Source organism: Pyxicephalus adspersus, chromosome 12, assembly GCF_032062135.1.
Source record: "Pyxicephalus adspersus chromosome 12, UCB_Pads_2.0, whole genome shotgun sequence".
Lineage (NCBI taxonomy): Eukaryota > Metazoa > Chordata > Amphibia > Anura > Pyxicephalidae > Pyxicephalus > Pyxicephalus adspersus.
The window spans coordinates 31,306,925-31,330,689 of NC_092869.1; the positions used below are offsets into that span (position 1 = coordinate 31,306,925).

General features: G+C 38.9%; 1 protein-coding gene across 3 annotated transcripts in view; it reads left to right on the forward strand.

Moving 5' to 3' along the window:
• The window catches only part of PCNX4 (pecanex 4), a 26,551-nt gene extending 3,206 nt beyond the window's left edge, over nucleotides 1-23,345 (forward strand). Inside the window, exons 1-12 of one of the 3 annotated variants that reach the window (XM_072428855.1) lie at nucleotides 4,760-4,778; nucleotides 4,924-4,976; nucleotides 6,359-7,105; nucleotides 8,694-8,873; nucleotides 10,787-11,280; nucleotides 12,397-12,497; nucleotides 13,424-13,546; nucleotides 14,698-15,061; nucleotides 17,302-17,405; nucleotides 18,233-19,278; nucleotides 20,110-20,296; nucleotides 22,518-23,345. In XM_072428855.1, coding sequence (XP_072284956.1) covers nucleotides 6,417-7,105; nucleotides 8,694-8,873; nucleotides 10,787-11,280; nucleotides 12,397-12,497; nucleotides 13,424-13,546; nucleotides 14,698-15,061; nucleotides 17,302-17,405; nucleotides 18,233-19,278; nucleotides 20,110-20,296; nucleotides 22,518-22,769 — 3,540 coding nt within the window. In that variant the 5' untranslated portion in view covers nucleotides 4,760-4,778; nucleotides 4,924-4,976; nucleotides 6,359-6,416 and the 3' untranslated portion in view covers nucleotides 22,770-23,345. Of the gene's footprint in view, nucleotides 1-4,759; nucleotides 4,779-4,923; nucleotides 4,977-6,358; nucleotides 7,106-8,693; nucleotides 8,874-10,786; nucleotides 11,281-12,396; nucleotides 12,498-13,423; nucleotides 13,547-14,697; nucleotides 15,062-17,301; nucleotides 17,406-18,232; nucleotides 19,279-20,109; nucleotides 20,297-22,517 lie in introns of those variants that run through there. The other 2 variants (XM_072428854.1, XM_072428856.1) reach the window with 2 other exon arrangements.
• Nucleotides 23,346-23,765: the final 420 nt, after the last annotated feature.

Genomic DNA, 23,765 nt, shown 5'->3' on the forward strand with positions numbered 1-23,765 from the left:
GGCTTACTTAATGGGGATGTCCTAAAATCGGGGAAACACGGTACTATATCCACAGATCACAGTACATGCATGGTGGTCAGTGGGAAGAATGCCTCTTACATTACTGGCTTTTGGGAAAAATGTTATCCAAAATGATCATTGGTGTAACCTTAACCGAGAGGCAAAAATTCTCAAGGAACCCTTAGCAACCGGAGGAACCATAGTTGAGAAACACAGAGACTATCATGGGAGAACCTGCATGATACAGCAAACCTGGATTGGATCTAGTCCATGATTGAAAACATTTACCAAAATAATTACAAATGACTTTCAGTAATCCATTCCAGGTTTGCTTGATCACACAGGTTCTCCCATGATAATCTATTTTCTCTAGGCTTTGAGAGCTTTAATAAATCAGCTCAATTACATCATACCACCCTTTGTTGTTGGGGGACCATGTAATAATCTAAGGTTTTCCTAAGTTCTCCAAATACAGGAAGGCAAGTCAAAGGTTTATACAATTTGCATGTGGATACACTACTTATTGTACATTCTCTGTTTCTATTATAAGTAATCTAAAAGCTAGAAAGCATTGATAACATATAATTCCTTCATTTGTGGACACTTGACTATACAAGTACTATGCTCAAATGTATGTGGACATCCCTCCAAAATATTGAGTTCAGGTGTTTCCATATAGAAGTTCTGGTATTGTACAGCACAGAAAAATACATTTTTAGATAAATATGCAACTCCAAGCTTGTGACAACAGGTTGGAGAAGCCTTATTCTGTTTCAGCATGACTGTGTATGCAAAGAACACTGATCCATATAGGAATGGTGGCATGGTTTTTGCAGTGCTCTAACTTCAACTTTTTTAAACTTCTCCGGGATGAACTGAAATGCTGATTGCAACCCAGATTCTGACTTCAACGTCAAAGAAGCTTTCCCAGAATGGGTGGGAAGGACTCCAAATAATTCCCCATGGTCCTGAAATTGGTTTGATGGTTTCAATTAGTCTCATAACATTCTTTTAAAGACTGAAAGTTTTTTACTGATTCTGTCGTTCTGCAATTCTCAGGCATTTCATGATGGAGAATGGGTTGTGTTTTTCTACCTATACCTGTCCTCTAGCTATACTTGACAAGTAGGGTATGATTGGCACCTTGTGATGCCAACAGTCCACCTCTTAGCTGAATGCTATTTGCCCATGCATTTGATACCCAATATAATTTTTTTTTTAGTTTTGATAGAAAAAATTGGATGTTTTGTCAGTTGTAAAAACATGTTGATCTGTTGTGTATAGTGTTTTCCCATAATGACCATTCGTTACAAATGTCATTGTTCTCACATGAAAGTGTAATTGTTTTTTGCGGTGTTTCTCAGCCAGGGTTCCTCTGGAGGAAACTATGGGTTCCTTGAGCAATATGCAGTTTGTGCATCTCCAGTCAGTTTTATAGACCCCAATGAAAGGTATTCTTCCCACTGATCACCACACTAATGTACTATGAGCTGTGGATATAATCATTATATCGGGTACCCTGAAGACCCGAAAACTATTTAAAAGCTTCGCCCGTGTTAAAAAGGGTTAAGAAACTTTGGTTATGTTGTATAGTGTTAATTTGTGTTGCTATTTCAATTGCAGTAAGAAATATTCTTATTCTAAAACAACTGTGAAATCCTGCAAGGTGCTGAGCCAAGTTTTGGATGATGCAATAATAAAAGAATTGAATTGCAAAATCAAATGGGAAAACAAATTATTATAGGTCACTCCTATCAACCAGCAATTCTTAGCTGTAATCTTTTAGCAGGAGAAAATATTGTCCTAGAATCTAGTTGCTCTAGGCCAGTGCAGAAACTTTTGGTGGTGCGCATCTCTGGCCAGTGTGCTCACAAATGGGGTCAGGAAAGGGATCTGCTGGGGAGGCGCACCAACCAGAGCCATGGACCATGTTTCCCTTATGGTTTGCAGGCTCAGCATGGTTGGCGGGTTGTGTCTCTGTCGCCCACTCTCCCATCGCAAGTCTGAGCCTGTAGGCAGGTTCTGGCATATTGACATCACTCTGGGGGAAGTTTCTTCCCCTTTGATGACACACAGCATGCGGAGTCTGGTGTCTGTAAATTTAGTGGTCGAAAAGGTGAGCTCCAAAAGGTTGGTGACCACTGCTATAGGCATCACATTTACTTTGTACTCCCTATTGTATTTCAGCCACATTGAGTAGCAATGCATTGTATAGCACCTTAGGAACGTTAATGGTTACTTAAAGAGGACCTTTCACTGATCATCATCATTTTATTACCAGAAGGGTAATAGGTTTGCAGTTCAGGTGTACAGAATATTGTGGCACAATTTGTCACACAGCTATCTGCATGCTTGTTTAGGTCAACTTTAATGAAATAAAAAAATTACACTTACCTTCAATCCTGCAGAACCCTCGATGGCTCTGGACCTTCCTTTGATCCGGTCCCGCTCTGTGGCAATCAAGACTAAAACGAGCAGTGTTGCACTTAAAAAAAAAAAAAACAATACCATAAACCGGTTTTAAGCATTGTACAGACATCCAATGAATGTCAAAGGATTGTCACTTGAATCTTTTGTGGTCAGAAAAATGAATGAGCATTGTACACATGGTGTTGTTCTGTTCAATAAATGAGGGGGGGAAGTTGAGCTACCACCCTGCTAGGCTCTCCTCCAAAAGAATGAAAAGTGGGTTTCCTCCTTTTTCATGCTCTGGCAGGCCTTTACTGCAGTTGCTGTTTGTTTGTGGGCCTTTATGTCCGAAGCTTAGTCTTCAACAAGTGAAATGCATGCTCAATTGGGTTCAGATCAGGTGACTGACTTGGCCATTTAAGAATATTGCACTTCTTTGCTTTAATAAACTCCTGGGTTGCTTTGGCTGCGTGTTTTGGGTCATTGACCATCTGTGTTATGAAATGCCTCCCAATCAATGTGACTGCATTTAGCTGGATTTGAGCAGACAGTATGTTTCTGAACACCTCAGAATTCATTCGGCTGCTTCTGTCCTGTGTCACATCATGGATAAACACTAGTGTCAAAGTGCCATGGCAGCCATGCACGCCCAAGCCATCACACTGCCTCCACCATGTTTTACAGATGATGTGCTATGCTTTGGATCATGAGCTGTTCCAAGCCTTCGTCCATACTTTTTTCTTGCCATCATTCTGGTAAAGGTTGATCTTGGTTTCATCCGTTCAAAGAATGATTTTCCAGAACTGTACTGGCTTTTTTAGATGTTTTTGAGCAAAGTCCAATCTAGCCTTTCTATTCTTGAGGCTTATGAGTGGCTTACACCTTGCAGTGCACCCTCTGTATTTACTTTTATGCAGTCTTCTCTTTATGGTAGACTTGGATATCGATACGCCTACTTCCTGGAGAGTGTTGTTCACTTGGTTGGCTGTTGTGAAGGGGTTTCTCTTCACCATGGAAATGATTCTGTGATCATCTACCACTGTTGTCTTCCGTGGACGTCCAGGTCTTTTGGCATTGTGGAGTTCAGCAGTGCTTTGTTTCTTTCACATGATGTACCAAACTGTAGATTTTGCCACTCCTAATATTGTAGCAATTTCTTGGATTTTTTTTTCTTTTTGCAGCATAAAGATGGCTTGTTTTACCTGCATGGAGACCTCTTTTGACCACATGTTGTCGGTTCACAGCAAAATCTTCCACTTACAAGCACCCCCCCCTCAAATCAACTCTAGGCCTTTTATCTGCCTAACTGATAGTGATATAACGAAGGAATTGCCCACACCAGCCCATGAAATAGCCTTTGAGTCAATTGTCTAATTACTTTTGAGCCCCTGAAATGAAGTGATTGTGTAAAAAAAGGCTTTAGTTCTTCACATTTTTATGCAATCTTTTTGTTCAACCCACTGAATTAATGCTGAAAGTCTGCACATCAACTGTATCTGAGTTGTTTCATTTAAAATTAATTGTGGTACAGAACCAAAATTAGAAAAAAAGTTGTCTCTGTCCAAATATTTATGGACCTAACTGTAGTTTTTATGGATCAATCTAATATTTAACTGGAAAGAATCCACCAGTGATGAACAACCCATCAGGAACAACTGCTGTTCACTCTATGGTACAGTATGGAAGAGATACTATGACATACAACCGACAGGGTTGACACTACAAAACCATCTTAGTGACTGGAAGTGACAGTCTTTTACTGTCTCTCCACATTTTTAATTTGTAAAAAAAAAGTTGAAAAGCAGACCTAAAATGTAATCGTTGCATCAATTATTACTTTAGGGTAAGCACTGATTTATGAACATTTTTCAAGGCTGGAAAGGATATACTTTCATCAGTGAACCTGGGTGATCCAGCAAACCAGTAATGAATCTGGTCCAGGATTCAAAACATTTGCTAACAAATAGCAAATTACTTTTAAGAAATCCATTCCAGGTTTGCAGGATCACCCAGGTTCACTGATGAAATGTGTCCTCTCTAGCATTGAAAAGCTTTAATAAATCAGACTCTATGTGCCCTGTACTTGAAGGACGGCAATGGTCCCTTTCCTTTATCCTTACAGACCTTGTGTACATTCTAGTGTTAAGTTTACTTGTATGCTGTGACTCACAGGCCAATCACCTGAATACCTGGTGTACTGTGTCACTGTTACAGGTTGCTAGGCGTTCAGTTTACAGTTACCAAGGGAACACAGTTCCACACAAAACTTTCTTGACACCCAATGCCCAAAGTTGCCCGCGCAGAAAAAAGAGGGAAAGTTTTATTTCAAAGCTTTATAGTTGTAGTACATGAAAAGAAATGTCAACCAGGTACGACTTTTAAAACCTTTTTTTTTTTTTTTTTTTTGTACAAAAACTAAATTGTGTTGGAGCCAGTTTGTTTTTGTCATGCTCTAGGTGATCAAGTGTTTTATGGAAAGAAATGGCTGCTGATTTAAATTTTTATGTTTCATAGGAAATCTGAAGGTTGTGATGCAATTGAGAGGAGAATTTCCTATTGTTTGGCAGGTAAATACTGAGTCAAGTTTTATGTTTATAAATCTAGTATAATCCCAATGGATCTATTATTTCCCCATCTAGGGATTTCCTTACCTGTTAAAACTGCTCTGTCATTATTGGCTTGTTTTGGTGCCTTGTTCTTCTCTAGACGTCTGTGCCAGGAAAATATTGCAGGTTATTTTTGTGGTGTTGTATTGCTGTGCAAGTACGTGTGTTGGTGTGTATTTTTGTACATATACATACATATATATATATATACTTATACAACATTGTAGAGTAATATATATATATATATATATAAATAGTCAGTGTCCCAGTGTCCCAACGCAGAATTTTTTTTAAGCCTGATGGTGCCCCCAAAAGGGGCTGGGGAGAACACTGTATATCAACATAAAAGTATATGTCTGGATGATATTATTTTAAAATAGTTATTGTGTAGCCTACAATATTATCTGCTAATGTGCCATTTCTGTTTAAGAAAACAAAAATTACTTCGATAGGACAAATGGATACTGGAATCAACAAATGCAATGGCACTAATGTGCTTGTATGCTGCAGCTTACTTTTATTTACCTGCAGATTTGCTGACTGCTTATTTGAGCTAATTTGCTTGATTTCTTTTTATACAACAGAGGGTAAAGTAGATGTACACCCCCAAATGGGTATTAGAAACAACTGCAATGTGCCCCAACATTACAAGAAAACATTCCAGTGAGGTTTATTGTGGAGTGCTCATGCGCTTTTCTAGTTAATCCCTATGACTGATCTGTCTTCATAGTGACCCCCAGCCATCCCGATGAGCACAGACCTACCATAAGAATAAACAGGGATGTGCCATGCATGTATCTTAGGGATAGGACCCAACCTAGAGCTCTTTAGTGAGAAACTTTGTCGCTTCAGGTGAACAGAGCAGCACAGTGAACAATTCAGGGGAAGAGCTAAAGACAACAATTTAAGTATATGACTTGGGTTGGCATTTTCAGTAAAAGTGAATATGTTCTTTAAAGTGCACCTGTGACCAGACTCTGGATAATAAAGTTTTCACATTTAACAAGGTGTTTAAAAGGTTTATTGAAAGTATCTACTGACCCCTCAAGCTGCATATACTGTGAAATAATTCATCTAAAATTTTTTTCAGTTTGTTTCTAACAACTTCCATCTGGTGTTTGCTTACACATCTAGCATTATTTCATTGAAAATAATAGTACAGGAGCAGTGAACTCCTTGGGGAACTTTGTAAATGAATTTCTCCTCAATGTCTATAGCTGCGGAGTCAGTGATGAAGTGATTTTACTGTTTGTAAATAGATGTTTGTTAAAATATATGTCAAGCCAAATATTTTTTTCTCTTTCCCTCTCATTTTCTTTTCGTAATTTTTTCTTTTTTTGTAGGTATTGTTGTTTAGCAGCACAAATGATGAAACCTTATCCAGATTTGTGACTATAAAGAATGGGTCCTGATGTTCCTTTACTTAACGACTACAAGCAGGAATTCGTCTGGAAGCGCTTTCCACAAACAGTTCTGGGCGGTCCTCGATTCAAACTAGGATACACTGCCCCTCCTTACATATATATCAACCAGGTCATCCTCTTTCTGACACCATGGGTCTTAGGCGGTGTGGGCACTGCGTTGTGCGAAGTCACAATCATACCGGATTATTACGCAGCGGTACTCTCTGGAGGACTAATGCTTATTGCTTCTTTTATTATTCAACTTTTAAACCAATACGCTCAGAGGAGGACCTCTACTGTAGAAAGACTACAGAATCAAAACACCCTCACCGATGAGGATGATTATGACTTTTCCGGCTGCCTGGGCTCAGAAACTGTGAAGTTTATTATCCCTGGCAAAAAGTTCATAGTGAACTTAATTTTTCATTCCATTCTTGCCGGGGTGCTATGTGGATTGGGGACATGGTATTTGTTACCATACAGATTAGACTTGCTGTATGGCAATTTAGGAGGGACGGTTATGATTTTTGTGTTTGGTTGGATAACCGTTTGTATAGGTGAATATTCTCTAATTGTGAATTCCGCCACCGAGACCGCAACTTTTCATGCGCAAGACACCTACGAAATTACACCTCTTCTGCGACCTGTCTATATTTTGGCTTTCATTGCTGTAGACATTGCATACAGGTAACCTGAACTACTACTAAGAGTTGCACTGCTGCTGAAATGTATATTTTTGGATTTTTTGTTATATTTTCTTTGGATAAATGTTCTATTTTGCAATGATGTCTTATATATTTGGTGACCCACAGTGGCAAAATCTTTCTCCTGGATTCTTAGTTCCCCCTACAAAGTGTGATTTCAAACAGTTGGAGCTGACACTGTTCTTTGGTGAGATATTGGTGACCTGGGTGAGATATTAGAAAGATATAAGGGTGAGATTGAGAAAGATATATGGGGATCTATGTCTAAAGCTGCAAATGGGTGGACTGACATTTTTATTAGTGTTGGATGATGATGACGGATTAAGTGGCCATCTCTTTTAAGCCAGGTGGTAAGAAATTATTTGCAGGTGGCAGCCCCTGTATTGTGACTAAACTCTTCAATAACCACCCAAAAACCGGGTGGTTACTGGAAAGTGCCGGGTGGTGCGCCCGGCTAAAAGGGGCCGGGGAGAACACTGTCTTTACCCTTATAGACATTGTCAGTTTGAGGTTGGGTAAGGCTGCCCCTTGGTTGTTTTTTCCTATTGTAAAATAAATACATGTGGAAATTCAGTGAGACTGTCTCGATCTTCTTATGGCCCATGTAGAGGATAAAATAGTAAGATATGTGGCATAGATTTCTCACAAATGCAGAGTTTTGTATGGTATTAATACTTTCTGCCTTACACTTCCAGTCAAGTAACTTAAAGTATACCTGCCACTAACAGGGCAACTGCAATTGCACATATGGTAAAAATTACATTCCAAAAATGCAGATGCAGTAATATAACCATAGGGAATGTTATGCAAATCTTTACCTGTATAAAGTCAGGTGTGGCCTCACTTCATCCAGCTTCTAACGATTCTAATGAGGGTGCCTGTTGTAGTATAGGATCAGTAGGACATATCAAGAGATTGAGTGGTGGGTCAAAAATCTGATCTTTTCATCCTAAGCATATGCTGAGTTGCCCTAGGTTTGCCTTTGATTATTAACCTGTCCTGCCTTGATATATTTATTATTATTATTATTATTATTATTATTATTAAGCAGGATTTATATAGCGCCAACATAATATACAGTGCTGTACATTAAATAGGGGTTGCAAATGACAGACAGATACAGACAGTGACACAGGAGGAGGGGAGGACCCGGCCCAGAAGAGCTTACAATCCAAGAGGTAAGGGAAGTAACACACAATAGGGGGGGAGATAGGGAATGGTGGGAAGTAGTGAGTGTTTTAGGAGACAGAAGAAGACGGGTGGCCAAGTTTGAAAAAAATGGGTTTTGAGTGCTATTTTAAATGAGCAGAAAGTATAAGCAAGTTGAATAGGATGAGGAAGATCATTCCAGAGAGTCGGGGCAGCTCTAGAAAAGTCTTGGAGCGTATTTAAAATGCAACATTTGTTACATGTGTGGCCAAACTCATTATCGGGAAGAAAATAAGCAAAATAATCGTATAAAATGACACTGTTCATCCTTTGTAATGATTATTGATTTAACTTGTCCTTTTTATACTCACCTTGTCTCTTTTGCTTGTGTATACAAATGAATAACTACTCTTCCTCTCTAGGTTTGTTGTATCTGTGCCAGCCTTAATTTGGGCCAACAAAATCTTGCATGTCATATTCCTGTTTCTGCCATTTCTTTGGGCTTTGGGAATTCTACCCCCCCTTGATGCACTACTCCTTTGGGGAATGGAACAGACATTGCAGTTTGTCTTGGGAGGATCTCCAATGTCCAGTAACTTTCGGTAACTTTACTTCATGTTTTTTTTATTATGCATGCTGAATAAAGTACATCTTCTGCATAGAAAGTGAGTTTACAGTTTAGAAAGGCAGATTGATATGGTGTAGAAAACTTCAATTCCATTTTAGCATGTACCTGAACTCTGCATGCCTTTTTTAAAGTAAAATCTATTTGTATGTTCTAATGCATGATTAGTTACATGCCTTTGCACTGACTATGCCTGGTTTATTAAACCTCTCCCAGACTAGAGAGGATAGACTATCATGGATGAACATGGGTGATCCAGCAAACTTGGAATGGATTTAGTTCAGGATTGAAATCATTAGCCAAATAATAAAAAAAATATTTGAGAAAATCCATTCCAGGTTTGCTGGATTACCCAGGTTCACCCATGATAGTCTATTTTCTTTAGTCTTTGAGAACTTTAATAAATCAGTTGATGTCCCTTAGATATATATATTTACACCAGATGAGTTATGTACAAAGTCTTATTTTAGTTTTTCTTAAAGGGGTACAATGCTACACATGTGTAAAGGAGACTAGGGCCCAAAATAATGACACAGATAAATGACTATATAATAATAATAATAATAATAATAATAATAAATATTATTTAATTTTTAAACATTTTTTTTTAGTCCTAACATTAAAAAAAATCACAGCTTCCCCATCCCTCGGCCTTATCCCAGGATGACCTATGGGTAAGGGGTGGGCAAACTTTTTGGCTCAGGGGCCACAATGGGTTCTAAAATTTAGCAGGGGGGCCGGGCCAGGATCAGATGGATGGAGCACCGAGACGGGTGTCACTGAACGTGACGTCATAATGACATAACCCTGCCCACTCTCCCATCGCAGATCTAAGCCTGTGAGGGGACAGTGGGCGGGTTGTTCCACCCATTTCCCCGAGCCCGGGATTTGTACAAGAAACATGGTCTTCGGCTCTGACCCGTGCGGCCCCCCCAGCAGGGTCTTTCTCCTGACCCCGCTCTGGGAGGCACCGGCATGAGCCACGGACCACAGTTCTACTTCAGCGGAGCTGCTGAAGTAGAGAGAGAGAGTTCAATGGGACAGATAAAAAAGCCTAACGGGCCGTATATGTGGCCCGGGATGTGTAGTTTGCCCATGCCTGGTTTAGAGCAATGATGGAAAGGAAAGAATACCACATTAGTGGGTTATTCTTTACTTAAATATTTGCGAAAACTTTTGCAATTATTGCATAAAAGGTCTAAAGTTAGGTAATTTCCATTTGTATGCTGACATGGAGCTGTCAGAAAAATATAAAATTAAATACTTACCCACAATAATTTTCCTTTCCTGAAATGCTCCATGTCAGCATGGATGGATATTTGTCAAATACCAGGTACAGGGACTGCTTTTATTTTATTTTTCTGGGAGTAGGAGGAGTTGGGGGATTAACCCATTTGTATGCTGACATGGAGCTGTCCGGAAACAAATTAAACATTGTGGCATTGAAAGGATTGTGCTATTGCACACAGCTTTCAAAGCAGGAGCCATAGCCTCAGATGCATGGCACTCAGAACCATTTTCAACCTCAGGGCCAGGAGCATTTCAGAATGAGTGGCTTGCTATTGCTGAAAGATTGCAGACTGAACATGCTAGTCTGCTCTAAACCTGCTTCTCTTAGAAGTACAGGGTGACAACACTGCTGCAATCAGACACTACAGAAGCAGCATTGTCACCTTAGGACACAAAGCAACTCCACTGATAGGATGACCAAATACAAACAATGTAAAAAAATACAAAGAAGAAAACAAAATTGTACATAACATGCATTCATAAAAGTTATATATATATATATATATATATATATATATAAAAAACATATTTTAAATTTTTAAATGTGTCTTTAGGTTTGAATTAACCTTTTTTAATCCATTGTTTTCTTTTTCTTGGCAGGTTGGTAATTACATTTATCATATCAGCTGGAGTAACCATATCAGCCTACTTCATTCCGGATTCAATCGGTTTTGTTTTGTTTGTAAGCGGATTTGGCTTCCTCCTCAGTCTTAATTTAACAGAGATGGGAATTGTTCTCCTCCGTAAAAGCGGCAAATGTTCAAGAATTAGCGATAGCTTCCACTGGAAGGTGACTTGGAAGGAGCTGTTGGTTTACTTTGTCATCCTGATCTTGGTCCTGCTCGAGTCCAGTCTGTTACATCACTTTTGTTACTCTGCATTTTCGTTACACAGCCCACAAGCCATTGTGAGCTACTGCCTCATCGTACTTTTAGTCTTTTTGTGGATTCTCAAAGAAATTCAAGGTGCTTATGTCCTAGGGATCATAAGGAACCCCTTTTTCCAAAATGATATTCGGATGCTAAATGTCTTCATGAAGAAACAGAGTCGATTGCAGAAAGCAGCTCTTGTAAGGAGAATTTTGCTTACTTTGGGTACGTTCTCTATTCTGTAAAGCTGTAAAAAGCTTAAAGCTGGAACTAAAGCAAAAAAAAAAAAATCACACTTACCTTCAATCCTGCAGATCCCTTGATGGCGCTGGATCTTTCCTCGATCCAGTCCCACACCGTCCTGGAAGTCTTCTTCTTCTTGCTATGTCACCCCATCTCACACTGCTCTGGTGCGAGATTGGGTAATGTAGTAAAGAGAGCCAACCTGCGCATGCGTAAAATTGACATATCTTTCCCCTTAATGAAGAAAATGCCCCTTCCACATATGCACAGAAGGAACAGAAGGCTCTGCTCTCCCATTCTGTCTTGATTGTTGCAAAAGGGGAAGGTGCTGCACCTTTTTAGAATGATGAATTAAAAGTTCTATCAGATGTCTTCTTCTCTCTCTGACCACATTGCAGATCTTTCTCCCATTTCCTATCCTTGTCACAGTAGAGAATTCGGGAAGGGATGGGGGTTGGAGTTGTGGACAGGACGAACACACTGCTATAAAAACAATTTAGTTTATGATTTCCTTGAAGTATGTTGGCTTGTAGATAAAGGAACCTTTACTTTTTTTTATGATGTGGAACTTTGCTGACTTGGTTCATCCATGATCATTTATGGTTCTTTGCCAAAAACACATGCTCTGCTTTTTCGGTAAATTGTCAGTAGTTCTAACCTTGCCTTGCTTTCCCAAAATGTTTTTTTTTTTTTCTTGTCCGTTGAGGGGCACCGGAAACGTTTCACCTTTGGGTTTATTGCCATCCACAAGAGAATTGGTCTTAGGAAGGTTCATAACCAAGGAGTAAGATAACCCATCCTACTACAAGCATTTGCTAGTGTCCTAGTAGGATGGATGTCTTTCCTGCAGTTCTGCTGTCTCCAAGACTTTCCCATTTTCCCATCACCTCAATCAAGGTTCCAACCTCACTGCAAAAACTGGTCTCTCATTTGCAGCTTGTGTCAACTCTGAACTAAGAGCTGCACCTTGGCCGCTTGCCCTATCAAAAAGTTCTGGCCTTGTACTGGATTTTTAGGTTGTATTAGCCCAAAATTAAATAAATAGTAATTTCTGAACCAATTGACCTTTTTCGCTTGTTTCTGTGTGTTTATTTTCAGTGTCTCCTTTAATGATGGCAGCATATCTCTCTCTGGATACTTCACTGTATTCACTGCCTTCGGTATCAGCCTGCATTGGACTCACAAGGGCTTATAGAATGGTAAGTAGTTTTTCCTTCTGCAGTTACCTTACAAAATGTATGTAAAGTTTAATCATAGGTTTTTGGGCATGAATTAGTTATATTTGGAGTTCAATTGGACTGATGAGGAGCATTTTTGCGGTGTACTTATGTGCTGCCATTTTAAGCAGTTTGGACTATTTTGCTTGTGTGGTGCTTGTAGGGGTCAACTCTACGACAACCCCTCATGGTTTTTAAGTGTGCCCTTTAATCAGATTTTTTGACCATCATCTACAGCTTTTACCAGTTTTATTTTCTTTATAAATAAATCCTGAAGTTTACAACTAGAGCATTTAAAACTTCCAAGATATTGAAAGAAACAACAAAAAAAAATCCATAAGGGGGAAAATGTCTATAGTGCATTAGTGACAACTAGTTCTGTTACTTTTACATATTGGTAAACAGACTACAACTATTTTTAGTTATTCAAGAATTCGGATTAAATTTAGATGTTAGAAATTCTATTGCTGTCTGTAAATTCTAATATAAAGATATTCCCTCTTTTCCTGGTAATTTCAGAATGTTTTCAGGAATGCAGACAAGGGTAAAAACACTTTTTTGGGTTTAAAATTAAATGGTCAGGTCAGTCATTTTGTACTACCCAGCCTACCTAAATAACATGTAAATAGCTATAGGGAATCTAAAAGTCACAAATATCATTATATAGCTCTATTAAACTCTGCAACCCTTTCCTTTCCAGCACCCAGAAAAATGTATTTGATTTAAATGCAAAGTTTGGCACCGGTTTCCCTGCACTGATAATTTTGGAGACATTTGTGATCCTTCTTCTTTAACTAATAACATAAATGTTGACGCTGCTCCATGTATTTGTGTCCAATTGTTTGTGGCGTGTTATGTGTAGAATATTTTTGCAGTCACAGGGTCCTTTTCTTTTTTTTTTTTTCTAGATATGGCAAAACACAGAAAATGCCTTGCTGGAGATGGTCATAGTGTCAATTGTCCAACTCTTTGTCTTTAACACAACTGTTTGGTGGAATGTTGATCTGGACACGGGCATCAGACTTCTTTTGGTAAGCATTGGAACAGTAGACAACTAACCATGCTTGTGTTGTGTATATCAAAATGTGTGAATATAATTTAAAGCATATCTAGACCTGAAACAAAAGTGATATATTGAAGTTTACTAGTCCTTGGATAAGGTGGCTGCTTTTTTGTATCTTTTAAAACCTTTTATGAAAATAGCCAACAGGTTTCAGGGGACTAGGGTCCCCCTTCCTCAGGTCTTCAAAATTAAATCTTGATCTGGCTTCATGTAGCTCTTGCAAGTGGTGGGTAAAACCTCCATCTCTATAGTTTGCAGAAGTGCCAAGATATTGTCGACAATCCAGTTGACAAAATAAGATTATTTGTTAAAAAGTAGTCATTTAAAACTGGTAGAGCATTTGGTGGTTCCAAGTGACCCTCAACATCAAGGTTATACAACGAATGGGAGACCACTTAAAATTAGTTTTAAATTTGAGCTTGATCGAGAAAAAAAAACAGTTATCAATGAAGTACAAAAGGAAGGACTGGTAAGGTGAAATAGGGTATATTATTTTGCGCTTAGATTTAGGTGACATAAATACTTACGTTTTGCTTTAAAGCTTAATAGCTTATTATAGTTTCTTTTATATGGTAATACCTAGGTTTTCAGAGGCATTTAATGTTCACAAAGTGACTATTGCAACTGACAGAGGAACAGAGACAAAAATTAGCTTCACTAGGTAGCTTTCACCTTTGTCTCATCATTTACCATTGTGACAGTAAACTCTACTTTCCTAACAGACCGCCTCCATCCTCTTCAGTCTTCCTCCTTGCGATCTTCAGCCATCTTGACTGGCCAGGAAAATGTAACTTCTGCTCATGAGCAGCGGGAGTTCATTCATTCCTGGTACACACAGAGGAAGCCAGGATTGCTAGGTATGCTGCCGTGTATGCACAGCTCAGCTTTTTTGGCCAGAAACCTGAAGCAATCTAGCAGGTAGGAGTGATTATTGCAGAAGGGACATCGCTGGCCCCATTTTGCAATAATGACCCATGTGATCGTGTTTTCTTACAAGTCTGGGACTATTTCAACTCGCCAACATCCAAAAGATAACTTATTCTGATAAATGTAGTAAAAGACACTTAGGTAGATAACTTATGAAAATTATAATAAAATACAATTTGTTATATTTCACAGGTTGCTGTAATACGTGACCGTCTATATCAGCTAGTCTCCAAATTACAGTTTGCTATAACTGTGTTATTGACATCCTGGACTGAGAAGAAGCAGAGAAGGAAGTCAACAAGCAGCCTGATTACAATAAACATTATTTTCTTCCCATTGGTGCTGACCTTCATTATCCTGTCAGCTCTGCTGTCCTCTCCGTTACTGGCACTTTTCACTCTCCCTGTGTTCCTTGTTGGATTTCCCCGACCTATTCGCAGTTGGCCTGGTGTTGTAGGTGCTGCAGCCTGTGTGTGCTCTGATACAGTCTATTACCAGCAAATGGTCCCAGGCTTTGCTGCAGCTCTACAGTCTGCATTTGCTTCTGGAAGTCTAGGTAAGTGTAATAATACTGTGCAGAGGAAGAGTCAGTAAGTTTGCAGACCATGGGTTTAGATGTATCTTTAGCTTTGTTCACTGTTGAGGTGGATATATTGCCTTTGAGGCTGGTGCATAACAAGAGGGCTCTAAAGGGATGCCTTATAAAGGAGAGTCAGGGCTTTTATATTTGGATGTTCTATAGAGAAATCGGACCACTGCTGGGAAAAACAAAAGGTTCTTTCTAATGGCACCCCCTGCAGAAGCGTACAGTGTTTATTTGCTGTGTTAGCAGCCACAAGAAAACAATACTTGTTACTTCTGGGTAATGACAAGCGTGGGATTTCCCTTCCACATATGTGACAGCACTGGTGATTGGCCACTTGGTAACAGTGCCATTACATATATGATGGGGGGAGTCACCAGCCTTGTGTGAGCGCTATCCGGATCAAAACAGGATATTTTGTCTCATCACCCTCAGCAATGGGCAGTAAAATTGGCCAAGTGTAAGTCCCTGCATGGCCTGGTATAAAGCTGAACTTCAGGCAAACAGCTATTGACTTAGATGAGGTTAATATGAGAGGCTTTTCTGCCAAAGGATTTGTTTCTCTGTCTATCCAAGTCTGAGATATACACAACTTTGGCACATAGCACAGCCTGGTGGAGCAAGAGACACTATAGATCTTCCCCCTCCCCACCATATGATTATACATTGAAAGGAGGAGCTGCAGTCTGCTGAGATGATTTTTGTCATTGGTCTTCTGTTGGTATGCAGTTTGCTAACACTGCAGCATAACTAACTGGCTCCTTGTTCTGTTTTCGCTCCCAGACTAAGCCTTGCGTTATTGGAAATTTAAAAGTATGTTATTCATAAATGAATAATTTTATTATTTTGAGTCTTATATCTACCTGAATGCCATCATTTAGGTGAACATGCTTCTTAGCTGTGCATAAGCAACATCCAGATGCTCTTTAAAAGGAAGCAAAACATTTATTACAAACATCAAATAAAAGCAGTCGTTTTTCAATGGATACATCACTAAATTGCCTACTTCTCGACAATTCTCGTTTCTGTGTATTGTATGTGACAAAGTCCCTTTAAAGCGATTCCATCAGCCATGTTCAATCAAAATATCCCACTAGTGATGGCATTATCTTTTACATTGCTGAACAACTGCTGGGTTTCTGACATCAACTATTGCTCATACTTTTACAAAGTACAGCATGTGCTTCAGTTCTTTCCCTTAACCGTGAAAATTGTACTTTAACATACCTGTCTACAGAAGATAAGGGAATATACAAGTAAATCCGAGAATTAGACCCGCCGACACACTGTTGCTTGATGAAAGAGTTTGACTTTCATAATTATGTTGTTTTCCATGTGGTTTACTTGCGTTTCCATGGAGTGTTGCCACAGCACATGGAGAAAGTATGGCAATCAGGCAGGAAGTGGCACTCTCGTGTTCCCAGACATGTTCTCAATGCTAGGAATAGCAGCCACCGAGATTTTATTACACACAGCACTTCTGTCACATAACTGACATTTCTTCTTTCTTCCCCACCATATATTAAAAAGGAATAAAACTATTTTTTGTATAATAGGAAGACACTTGAAGCCCAATTCTAGCCATATTACAAAACTACCATTGCATTAGGGCTCCTTTATGCTGCAAGGTTCATTTACCAGTAAAAAGTTATTTTCTTTTGTGTATCCTATACCTTTCTCCCCCTACAACCAGCACTTGGGTCTTCTCTGTGACTTTCTGGGTTATGGGCAGGAGTCTTACAGTGCAAGACTGCATTTTAGGGGATGATGTCCGAGCCTGTGATCCCAGACAAAGCTCATTGAGGGGCAGTCTCATGGTAGGAGGAAGCCTGCAGGAAAGAATGATAAGGTAAGTTAAAGTGCAACCCTATGTAAAAATTATCATTTTTGCAGTGTGCAGGTAACCTTATTTCTATGGTAGTTTTTGTGATTTGCTTTAACTTGAGTTAGGTTTTAAATGATAACCCCCTGTTCCCCCTATTCCTGCTCCACCAAGAACTGTAACATTTTGGATTTCCCATTACCCTGATTGTCAAAATAATAGGGTGATTAACCCAGCGGGCGAACACAGATAACAATGGGTTTCTAACTAATGTTAAAACTGCTGTTTTCTAATATTCTTTGAAATGATCTGTTTATAAAATTGAGATTGATTTGTATTATGCAAATGATAGAGCCTGTTTGATTTTACCGTATATATATTTTTTTTATAGGTGTGGTTACTCCAGGATTACATTTCCTGTGTCGTTTTCAAGATCGATTAATATGGCTGCTGATCCTTGAAAGTGGCTATACTTACTGTTGTGTTAATGTAAAGGTAAAAAAAAAAATTTACTGTGGTCTGTATATTTAGCATCTGATGTATAAGTTGAGGTTGTTACAACTCCACGTCTGAAAAGTAAATAGTTACCAAATATCTAGTGGCAGTAGTGCCCTAACTAGCCCAGCCAAAAAAGTTGTATCAGGTAAATTGTATTAGCAGTCAAGTTGATAGGTTAATATAAACAAAAGCATAGAGGAAGACAGAATATTTGTTTTATGGCAGAAATGTGATTGTACATAACAATTACCACCATTTCTGAATTCGGCCTTTGGCTAGGTCAATCAAATGTGACCGTGTGCCCCCTAAAGTCGGAAGGACAAAAGATGCCAAACTACAGTTCTCAATATCCCTGCACTTTAGTCAAAGCTATTTGTCTATATGAGCAAGGGGAGGACATGTAGTCACAGGAAGTAGATGGTGAGCAATTGTCTGATGTCTGTTAATAGGAAACCAAAAGGCTAGGGAAGTCCCAGTTGTGTGAAGTTGCACGTCTACAGACAAGCACAGCTACACAATGGGTTTTTAATCATGATGGCTTCAATATGATTTCGGTGTTGTGTAGCCCTCAGGGAGCTCCTACATAGGGCAAAATCCCTCTCTTGGCTGTACAGAATGTGTCGTAAGGCACAAATAATAAAAGCAACTGGATATTGTGAATCATATGAAGTTAGTGTGTATGAAAGCCAGTGACATAATAAATGTCAAGATGGATTTACAAGCGCACATCCCATTGGTACTGAACCTTGAAAACTTTTGCAACATTTTCATATTTGACTGGTGTTTACCTTGTGGATATAATTCATATTCTTTATCTACCTCAGGGATTAGAGTTGCAGGAGACCTCTTGTCATACAGCAGAAGCTCGGAGAGTGGATGAAGTTTTTGAAATGGCCTTTGAGCAGGCAGAAAATACCAGTCGGTTCGCCTTTAACAACCATTTTGGGAACATCTTAACGCCGTGCACTGTTGTTCCAGTCAGAGTATACTCCGATGCCCGGAATGTCTTGTCCGGCATAATCGATTCACATGAGAACTTAAAACAATTCAAGGATGATTTTATTAAAGTGCTTTTGTGGGTGCTTATTCAGACTTGCTACAAAAAGTCAAAAGTCAAGGAAAACAAACACCCAGAACAATGGGAAGAGCAAGAGCTGAGCCTGTCTCAGAAACAGCAAGAACTGGTGGGGCAACACCACATAGAACACAAAGAATCATCTAAGGATCTAGAAAGTTTTCATGAGGACATTGGTGATGAGTGGTCTGATGATGACATCTTTGAAATTCTTCCACATCCAAAGACTTCTGGAATCAAACCAGTCATAACTGCAGCCACTGGTGGGTTTTCTATCCCCGGCAGTGTCCAAACACATATCGATGCTCATGTAGAGCAAGATGTAGCAGTAGATAAGCTGTACTCCGTAGTAGGTTTTGGTCTTCCAGCAACTGACCGAGGAAACCCAACTCACGTTGAACATTTTAAAATGGTGGAATTTAATTCCTCCTACTCAAAGTTTCTAAGTATACCTCAAGACTGGATATTTGTGTCCTTGGTAAATCTGAAAATGAGAGAGATGAAACAAATGTTTCCAACAGACTGGTATGAGTTTGTCTTGACCCAGTTGGACTTCCATCATTTAAGTGAGAAGCCCTCTGCTCTACTGGAGGAGGGTATCAGAGACAGGGCGTTAAGAGATTTGTATGTTCAAGGGTTAACATCTATTTATTATGCTTTTTTTGGCATGGAAAACTCATCTCCTAGTTCCGCCTGGTTGTTTCGAGCATACTTGGGTGGAATCCCATGGTCCATTTCTTTGGATTGGTTAACTGGAAACCCAGAACTATTTCAACTTGCACTCAAAGCGTTCAGGTAAAGTTCTGACTTTTTTTTAAAGTCGTAGAGTTGATTTAAAAAAATTAGTTGGGAGAAAAATTACTCTGTTTCAGATTAAAGCTGAACTAAACTCGTTGGTGGGTGGTGAGCTTCTGCCATAATTGGCAAGTATTCACAGCATACTTGCCAATTGTGGCAAATACATACCGTGTGCTGTTGCCCTGCTACAATAACAAGTTCAGGACTTGTTATTGCTGCAGGGATGGGAGAGCCGCCATCTTGCTCCATGGAGACGGCGATCCTTCTCACTCATTGGATGATTGAACCCCTGCATGTGTCATTAGCTTTGTGTGTGGCAACGCCGCACACAGAGCTGAGCTCTGTGTAGTTTAGAGCTAAAAAAAAAACACCAGGAGCCAGGGAGTTTTTTTTTTTTTGGCAAAGAGACATCCAAGAGTCTCTGTCAATGTCTCTTACAATGAGACATACAATGTCTCTTTGTCAAATATTACCACATCCTGGTGTTTTTTTGGTTTAGGTTCACTTTAACGTGATAATTTCATGTCGAGTTTGGGGGACCACTATGTACACCTATCATAAACTGTTTATTGGAAACAAGGAACAAAATGGGACATCCATGGGTACCCAAAAAACAGCTAAACACAATAGGCTGAATTTAGAAATGCTTTAAAAAAAAAACACCCAACATTGTTCTTTACAGTTGCATTTGCTTGCATTAAGGTTTTGAAGCATGTAAAGCACCAATGATAACAATTATGAAAGAGTTCCTGGTTATGTTACAATTCTAATTTTATCCATGATTTTAAACTTTTACATAATTTATACATTTGTGAACTTGTCTTGCAGGTATACCTTTAAGCTCATGGTTGATAAGGCAAGTTTGGGGCCAGTGGAAGATTTCAAGGAGCTTCTTAATTACCTTGAAGAGTACGACAATGATTGGTACATTGGTTTGGTGTCAGATTCTGAGTGGCAGCAGGCTGTTTTACAAGAGAAACCATACCTTTTCTCCTTGGGTCATGACCCAAACATGGTAAGCTCAATTCCACCATACACCCTAACTCCCCTACCTACGGTGAACTAAATATATATACACCTTTGGGAAAAATATCTGACCTTGACCCAAGGAATTTCCCTTTGTATAGCTTAACATAGGTACTTGAACAAGTGTATATAAAGCTTTATATTAAATGTAATGTAATACAGCTTAAAAGACATTGATTTCAAAATATGGTCAATGCTTTTCTTTCATTTTTTTAGCCTTTTGTATTTTTTTGTTATTTCACTGGTGATCCCACCAGGAACACACTTTCTACCCTAGAGTGGTAATGCTCACATAATATGAAGAGGTTGTTCTGCAATGTATTGAGGTGAAGTGAGCAGAGCTGATCAAAGTGCTTGATATTTCCACACAGGACAGGCAGAGTCCATAAGAAATGACTAGCTCACTGCATTTTTATTCTGAGATCAACAGGTATCTTTCTGCATTAATAGGACAGTTTTACCAAAGCACCTTCGACTCTACATTAAACAGACCAGAATTAAATAAAATAATTTCATTGTTTTAGACTTTTGTTTTATTTAGTTTTTGCAATTATTTACTCCAAATTAGCATTGTGGCAGGTTAAACACCTTATATTCTAAACCATGTACTAATAATCTACAGGTGTAATGTCTATAGCCCAAGAGACCTGTAATACATTTTGCTTTATGGTTTAGTTACTTATTTTCTGAATGTGTCAGCTGCTTGTGATTACGAGGGATCAGAAGCAGCTGTTCCGACAGTGTGACATCTCAAAGGCTTATCTAGTGTAATAACCATAACAAGTAAAGTCTTGTAAAAATCTAAATGTAGTAAAGGGTTGAAAACTCTGTTGTGCAATATGGGTGAAAGGCCAAGAACTTAAGGACAACCAGCAGTCTAAAGTTTATTTAGTTTTTCTCAGTTAATATGCAGATGTTTCTTACACAAAATGAAAACAACTCCATCGGTTCTTAAAAAAAAAAAAAAAAAAATGGCAATGTTTTACCCACTGGAAGGTAAGTGGGGGGGACAAGCCAATGGAAAGGTGAGCTTCATATGTCCTTCATTACAGGAACCTGCCATTAGCAAATAAGGATTTGAGAGTTGCTTCAACTCTTCTTTTTGCAAATATAGGCTACCACCTAGATTTAAAGAAGAGCAGTTTAACTTCACTTTAAAGTCTGGAAGCACTAAGGCCCAACAAGTGGAGTTTTCTGTAACACTGGAACAAAATGGGGAAAGCTGCCATAAATCTAAGCTTGCATGGTTTGGCTCTATTTCTCCATGCATGTTCAGTATTTTTGATATCGTTGCTGTGAGTAGAAGTATGGAAAGAGGATAAAGGTTGCCATACTGACCTTTAGAGAGAAAACCTGCTTAACATAAACAATAGGTATGGTAGGTCAATAGAGGTTTATGCCTGCTTTAAGGCCTTTTAAGTGGGAGGAAGCCGTATACTTCTTGAACTACAGTTACAGTGACAGATGGTCCCTCATTGCGTCAATATGGAATGCATATTCTGTTCAAATTTCCAGCTCTGGGTAAAGCATACACACAAATGAATGGAGTTAGGTAGTAAGGTATGACTAACACATTTTACATATTCATAAAAAGCAGTCTGCTATGACTTGAACTGATTTGAAGGGAGGGACATTATTGGAGTCTAATCTGTTGTACTGAATTTAAAGGAACATTTTGAGTGGAGAAGAGAGCAGATAGATATCTCATCAGTCTAATTCTGCTCTTTTACTGGAGGCAGGGAAAGGATGTAAGCCAGGTAACCAGACTCTCTGGTGGGTAGTTATAAATACCAGGACTGGGATGTACAGCAATGCAAACACCTATGTATAAATGACAACACACATGTATTTCATTTGTGTATAGAGCTGTTTGCCCCGGGTCCAACTTCTTTCTAATTGTGATCCTAATGAATTCTAGCAGTTGGCATATTCTACTAGTAGCAGCATTTAGCCAGTGCAATAGTAGCTTGCTGCATTTCTAAAGGATTTTTTTTGCTTTGGTTCTGTTATGTGTTATTGCGGTGGGTAGCAGATTATAAGCCTAATTGGTCAGGGTCCTTTTCTCCTCCTATGTTACTGTATATAAGTTTATCATCTGCAGCCCTTGCACTGTTTATTATGTATTGCACTGTTCTGCATTATATGTTGGTTCCTTAAAAATAAAGAATAATACTAATAGCAGGTTTATTAACTAATCTCTTTAAATCCAGGGCGTGTACACTGGCAGAGTACTCACTCTTCAAGAGCAGCTGGTTCAAATCGGGAAACTTAATGCAGAAGCTGTTCGAGGTCAGTGGGCGAACCTTTCCTGGGAACTCCTTTACGCCACGAACGATGACGAAGAGCGATATAGCATACAGGCTCATCCAGTACTACTACGGAACTTAACAGTGCAAGCAGCAGACCCACCTCTTGGATATCCGATCTATTCCTCTGTACCTCTCCACGTGCCTTTGTATTAATCCCCCTACTGTGTTTCTGCATGTTCAGTGGAAAACACTAATTTATGACCTAGTACACAAGAATAGATGCGTCTGTTGGAATTTTGTTGTTCAGACATGTCACACTTTAATGAACTGCACGCTACAGTTGGTTACAATGATGTTACCCTTTGCATTACCTCTAAATCACTGTATTCATTCAGTTTTATAAATTCTAGTAGCAGTTTGACGAGTGACTTAAATTAGGTCATGGCTTCCTGTGTAAATATATGTACACTTTTAAAACAAAATATTTGACCAAATGTGTATAATGTAATATATAATTCTTTTATAAACTGTTTAATTTTGATTGTAGTAAACCAGAGTGAGAGTGTGGTGTTTCTGATATTCAGCTTCAAAGACCAGTCGGCCCATAAAAGATACTCCAGTATAGGAAGGATGGTAGTGATTGCCTTTCTTTTTATGTATGTATATGTCAAGGGCAGCAACATCTGTTCATCATTCAGCAAGCCTCTGCCACTATCAGAAAGATAATAGTATTCTTTCTGTATTTTTATTTATTTAGTTTTATATCAGTCTAGGCTGGTAATCCTAAATCTGAACATGTGTTATATATATATATATACACACACACACACATCATTACTAGAAAAGTGCTGACAGAGGAGATCAAAGCAGAGACTCCTCTGCCTGCTGCCACTCCTTTATTTCTCCAATCACGAGCAAATTTTTAATAGTACCACACTGCAATGCTTGCTAATGCACTACTATGCCTTGTGGTACATTTAATTGGAATAAAAGGTGTATGAACTTTTATTTTATTGCTTACTTTTTTCTTTTATAATGTCTTCTCTGGTGTGCTGGCAGACTGTTTAAATAACTGAGCTATTTTAAAGCAACACATGTTGGCACAGAACATAACAGATTTTATACCATGGCAGGCAAGTGTGAAATGACCCTTACTACTTGTGTCCCACAATTTAATGCATCCCTAAAGTCAGAGTAACACCTTATGTG